At 38.5% G+C, this 6532-nt stretch overlaps 1 protein-coding gene across 1 annotated transcript; it reads left to right on the top strand.

The window, feature by feature from the left end:
- On the top strand, positions 1-5487 carry LOC121878162 (gamma-gliadin-like). Its single transcript, XM_042384190.1, has 4 exons — positions 1-110; positions 1640-1932; positions 4451-4555; positions 5232-5487. Exons 1-4 carry the CDS (start codon positions 104-106, stop codon positions 5340-5342), a joined length of 516 nt encoding a protein of 171 aa, XP_042240124.1. The 5' UTR covers positions 1-103; the 3' UTR covers positions 5343-5487.
- Positions 5488-6532: the final 1045 nt, after the last annotated feature.

Genomic DNA, 6532 nt, shown 5'->3' with positions numbered 1-6532 from the left:
GCTCACACAAACAGTTGCTCACACAATCAGCTGTAAACTCTACCACCATCACCAGTCTACGTTGCCACCCCTTCCTAAGTCTTTCATCGACTTCACAGCCAAAATGTCAGGTAAGGTGCAATTAATCCCAAGGAACACGAATTTAACTTCCAACGTTTTCATATATATTGATATAAAGTCTGAGTAATGTGAAAACAAAAAATCATTTAGTTTGTGTTGTAAGTTTAGTACAACTAATCACTATCCTAGTACAATGGCGACTCCTAAAACCATTAGTTGTGTTCTTTACTGTACAACAGGAACACGGGACATGAGTATAGTTTTTCCGGGACATGAGTTTAGTTTTTCCCGAGTTTTTCTTCAGTCCATGAAAATTCCAGTTTTGTGTGTACAAGTATACCTCATATCTGAACAAGCGAAACAAGTGGCGAGACTGAAGTACTTCGCATTATTATTCGTGAGCAGCTTGTGGCAACGTTTCATATAAATCCAAGTTCCGGATTCTCTTAAGATTTGTCTTACATGTACCTCTAACTCAAGAAGTGAAAACAGATCTTACTGCCTCGCTTATTTGTTCGAGTGAGAGTTGTGGACTCTTGGAATAAACTACCAGCGTGTTGTGACGACACCGAGTGTGAGCTCATTTATGACTAACTTGACCAACACTAGTGCAGCAGGTTCAAGTATACATTCTGGAGTCAGTGCATCCCCAACCAGTACTCTATTTGTTGAGTAACAGAAGCGACCACCTGCGGGCGGTCGCTTCTGTAGACCTTGCTCTAGCGGCTAGCTCGGGTGCCAACCAGTGACGAAGGGGATAAAGTACATGTAACGTATACCTAAGGTGCGACACAAACATAGCGAACACTAGTACAAGAAAATGTAAAGAAAAACAATGCTTACATTAATTCTTTAAATCCAGAACACTAATGCATCACCGCCGCATTTTAGTTACTAATACAGTCATGTACTTAATAATTACATTACTTAATAATTATATTAATTAACAACTGATTTAATGTAGTACTGAATACCAATGTTAAAGATTTTTTCGACTAATATTAGCGGGAGACAATGTTGACAATATTTCCCGTCGCTGACAAAACATAACTTCGTTTATATTTCTTCAGTGAATAACAATCAAAATTATATTTTATCGCCTTTAGCACCACAAAGAGACGCAATTTTCATGGGTAATTAACTTCAGGATGGAGGAACATAATCATAAACAAAATTTGTAGCGGATGAACGATAAATATAAACCGTTAAATTAATTGGTCCAAAGCCTAATTACTTAATATACTCTTACTGCTATACAATTTTGCGTATCGTTGAATTTCGTTCTGAAAATAGGGGTTTGCTATGCCATGTTTGCATACCCCAAAATTTGATCTACTTATATGAGAGGATCTGGGGATGTTGTGCACTCTTGCATTGTCAACAGTATATATGGGATAGTCTAAATTACTAAATGAGATAGCCTATATTATGATAAATTGATAAAGGATAACCTATACACAATACTTCCATTTTATCAGCTAGAATATAAAATGGAAGTGCATGTAAAGGTTAATGTTTGTGTGTATCTTTACTGCATTCTCATGAACGAGTATAATTAATCGGTGGCATGGATCTACAGGGTTCTCCCAACTGCCTCCCGCCTGGAACAACCCTTCAGCATCACCATCTGCGCCGCCGTTAGACCCTAGCGCGTACTCCCAACTCCCGTTCCCCCAACATCCACATTCTCAACAAATATATTCCCAACAGCCATATCCCCAACAGCCAAATCCCCAACAGCCAAATCCCCAGCAGCCAAATCCCCAGCAGCCATATTCCCAACAGCCTTATCCTCAACAGTCGTACCAGCAGCAACAGGGACAACCTTATTCACAACAGATGTATCCACAGAAGCCTTATCCTCAACAGGCGGTAAGTACGGACGCTTCATAAACTAAACACACCTTCACTTCTCCCTCCCTGGACAATCTTGTCAATTTAACCTTCAAGATCACTGAAAAAGGAAACACGGATGCTAAGCTGGGAAATAATGTGTTCCTGAGCTCCTATAGTTACCAACTATTCTAACCAAGACAAACTTTAATTAATCTACTTCTAACAATGAAAAGTTTGAATTAATCTAACACTATGTGCTTCTAACAAGGCTTGGCCAAGCATAATTCAATTTGCCTTCAGCCCAACAACACCTAAACTAATTTAGGATAACTTTTAACCTAGCCAAACCTAAACCAATCTAACGTCGTATCTTTCACCAAACAGACAAAATTTATCATCTAACCTAGTGGCATAACTTGTCTCTGACACGCCACAACTGTATCTAATTAAACCCAAGTTAACTTTTCCTCGCCGACGCATCTCTACAACAACCTATACTTATTTAATTGCAGTAAATCAAGCATGTGTACTTGAAGAACGAACCAAGTCTTTATACAGAAGATAGGGGTAAGGGTGTGGAGGATGAAGTTCAGTGTGGAAGGGGCACAGATGTGGAGGTAGTGGTGCAGGTGAAGTGACAGGGTTGGAGCAATTACATTTACTTCGAATCAAATACAATTACAGATATTATTTATTTTCACAATTTTCAATTACAATTACTTTGCCTTTTTATCTATAAAAGTTTATCCCAAATTTATTATTTTCTATAATTTCGTTCTTGCATGGTCCATGATTGTAATCAGATCTTTTATTTTGCATTATCACTCACAAGGAGGCAACTTTTCAAATACATCCATGTTGCACTTGATCAGCACTATTGATGGGTAGAAAGTGATCTGAAGTTGGGCTGTGCTTGGAGTGAACAAATCTCCAGCAATACTGAAGACTCACTCAGGAAAGAGCCCATGTGGGAGTACATCCCACCATCTTCTTTACAAGTGTTCAGTGAGAGCAGAGTTGGGGCGACATATTTCATAAACTGGTGTCTACATAAATAGCGCCCCATGGTTGAAGATCTGGTATACTGTATTACACATTTAATAAACTATGGACGCTTTCATCTTCAATTACAATATATTACAATTACTTCAGTGGAAAAATTCAAATACAACTACAATTACACTAAATGTTGTATCTAAATATTTTTTAATTAAATTATAAATCTAACCCTGAAAACGACACAACTGTGGAGGTGCAAGTGTGGACAATGGAGTTCGGGTGTTGAGGGTACAGGTGTGGACGGGAGTGTATTTACCAATTACACTTTGTAAATTAGACGATCTCCCACCAATTACATTTCAGGACGCTATTATCCTCCCAAATTCTGAAATAAATATGTTAGGCCTCACCATTTCCTCCAATATGTCTTGGAAATCACACATCCTTAGTATAACTAAAGTTGCCTCCCGAAAGTTGGGAATGCTGTACAGATGCCGCAGCTACTTCACTCCTGAGCAGTTGCTCCAAGTATATAAGGGATTCATTCGTCCTAACTTGGAGTACTGCTCTCATATCTGGGGTGGCTCTTCTTCTGTCCAACTATTAGATAGGGTGGAATCAAAGGCATTTCGTCTTATTAACTCCCCTCCTTTAGTCGACAATCTCTCTTCCCTTTCTCTTCGCCGCAATGTTGCTTCACTCTCTCTCTTTTACAGGTACTTTAACGGGCAATGTTCAGTGGATTTGGCATCCTGTGTACCGCCGGCAAGGCCGTGGGTTCGTAACACACGTCTTGCCCGCGGTGCCCACCGTTTCTCCGTGGATGTCGGTCACACGAGAATAACCCGTTATAGTACCTCCTTTCCTCACATAGCCAAACTGTGGAATGCTCTTACAATGTCTCATTTTAAAAAGCTGGTTTTCCGGCATCTTCGTGGTGTAGATTAATTCAGTATAACCTTTTTTCCCATATTTACAATTTCTTTCCGTTCTTTTTCTTTCGCCCCCAAGCTCCGTTGTGGGTCATTTGACCTGTGCCCGGGTGGGCTAATTCCCATAAAAAAAAGACGTGGGGAAGAGGGTACAGGTGTGGGCGAGAGGGTATAGGTATGGAGATGGAAGGCACTCGCTCGGGAAGATCACCCACTAATTCTTACAAATTAGCTAATAATTTCCATCTCCCTTCATTATTACTATTTTCCGTACAAGAGATGAAAGTGGGTAGTCTTTGGTGCGAAAATTAAAAGTTTTAATATAGGCTAGACCTGGGTGGTATTTTTCTTTTGATCCAAGAGAAATTAAGTTTTGCACCTCAGGCGGGAGTACGAGTACATAATTCATGCTCTTGTAAATTTTGTTTTCTTATCTTCCTTTACTTGTCTCTATACCAAGTAAATAACGAGAGACTGTAATATTCAATTACTAAATGTATGCGACATTGCTTCTAGTTTTAGGATAACCACCTAAGATGCAAGATGTCTTTCGTAGGCTTATGTTACATATTAAAGAGTCGGAGTCCAGGGCGAATGCACTAAACCAAGTGGTATTGTAACAGCCATCGACACAAGTGGTGGTGGAGCAGCGTGACCCATCGCCTGTGATGCTACACACCCAACAGCCTCCAATCATCGTCCAGGAGAGAGTCGTCATCAATAACAGGGTAGGTTCAAAGCTTGTCTTCCTCACCCGTATCACCTCCACTGTGTACAGTACATGTGTTCTGACGTCATTAACACGTGTTCATGTTGGTTCTCCACTTATGTAAAATAAATGTATTTAAGATAGTGTCTGTAAATTTTAAGTTACATTACGTTTATTTCCATGCCTTATCTGTAACTAATAATAATATTGCTCTTACTATAATACAGTACTGGGAGGGTTAACTCTTATGCTACTGATTACGACATAGTTTTAATACTACGAATTAAAATTAACTTTAAATGCTCTTTTGTGATTACTTCTGAGAACTATTAATATTTTTTTTAATTCAGTATTATGATTTAATATGATAACTAATGATTAAGATGAATTAACTTTTAATATTACTGATATGAATAATTAGTTCCACAGTCTCACAAATTTTTAGTGCGGCTGACAGGATAATCATTTTGTACTTATCTCGATATCCTTCATTGTCAATGTTACACTATTTTATATCAAAGTACTAGCCTACTGATCATGTTTTAATCGTCGGGAATCAACAAGATTGAAAACATCCTCAGCAAAGCTAATCGTACGCGCCAGTGGCACACTATTGTTGATTAAAAAACGCAATGGCCCACCCCCAATTTGTTAAACTTGGATCACATTTACATTCGATTATATTTCCTTGGTAGAGGCCGTTGGTGGGTGCAGGAGTGGGTGCGGACTTGTTGTTCGGCATGGCAGCGAGTAGAGGCCTCCGACACCATCACCGTCACCACCATCACCGCCACCACAGGCATTAGTGTGGTGCTGGTGTCACGTGAGGAAAAATGATGATGGTAACAGTCTCAGCAGAACCAGAAAGCACCCAACAACTCCACCATTTACTACTGTAGACTTCTAATTTAAAGTGTATTTCTACAAGCAAAATACACTTGAACAAACAGGTCCTGCTTATGTTTTAGATCCTGGAGAATGCAACTGGATTTTGATACATTAAATGAAAATGTACAGTACAGTACTATTGTTTAGATGAATGTTCAATACATTACATAACAAGTGATTCCCTCTATATTAAAGTCCTGCCCACTTTGAACAAGTAATATTATTGATAATTTAATGGGTTACAATACTTAAAAATATAAATTTCCAAAGGAAACATTACAAAATAAATTATTTTCAGTTTTTTCTTTCTCCCTATACTGTATGACTCACTGTATGTAAGTACGTGTTGGCAGCTTCTAAATATTTACCCAAATAAGCAATACTGTATATATCGCAGATCATATTTGACTGCGAACCAGAGCTAAGCATAATAGGTATTTCCAGGACTTTTAAAAAAGGGTCATCGAATGAACCATGTCCAGAAGATCCTAGGCGTGATGTACTTTAGCAATAATAGCAACGGTCACAGAAACACCAAAATATATACCTTTTTACCAAATCTGAAACAAGATTTATGGCTAGACGCCTTTGCTTTATCAATCCACTTTTACAGAGGAAACTGGCATTATTATTATTATTATTATGTAGAATTTCCACGCGCCCTCTTGGCGGGCAAATTGATTGGGGTGTATTTTACTTGGGAGAGTTTAAGTTCAATTTCGATTAGCTAGGTTACATGCAAGGAAATTTGCGCAATTTCAAAAGTGCTTTTTTTTTTACTCCAAATAAGCTTTTAAAAATCTCTCTGCTAATTCGATAATACGTACACAAGTTTCATATTTCGTAGATGTCCTGCAGCACACGTATACAGTACACAGACGAGATAATTGTGATGAGTAAATTTCCACGTGTCGCTTGCGGGATCATGTATTTTGTATTTATTTTTTAATACAGAGAAAACAAACAAACCAAATACACCAAACTTTAATAAAACTTGGTCCCATAGAACTGACGGCCTGTTAGGTGAACCGATTTTACATACTTTGCACTAACATTTCTTTTGCACACTCGATGTACGGCAGCCGTATGATGGTACAGCAGAGAATCA

The sequence above is a fragment of the Homarus americanus genome, unplaced genomic scaffold, assembly GCF_018991925.1.
Source record: "Homarus americanus isolate GMGI-L3 unplaced genomic scaffold, GMGI_Hamer_2.0 scaffold45562, whole genome shotgun sequence".
Classification (NCBI taxonomy): domain Eukaryota; kingdom Metazoa; phylum Arthropoda; class Malacostraca; order Decapoda; family Nephropidae; genus Homarus; species Homarus americanus.
This window is presented reverse-complemented; position numbering and strand designations above follow the sequence as displayed.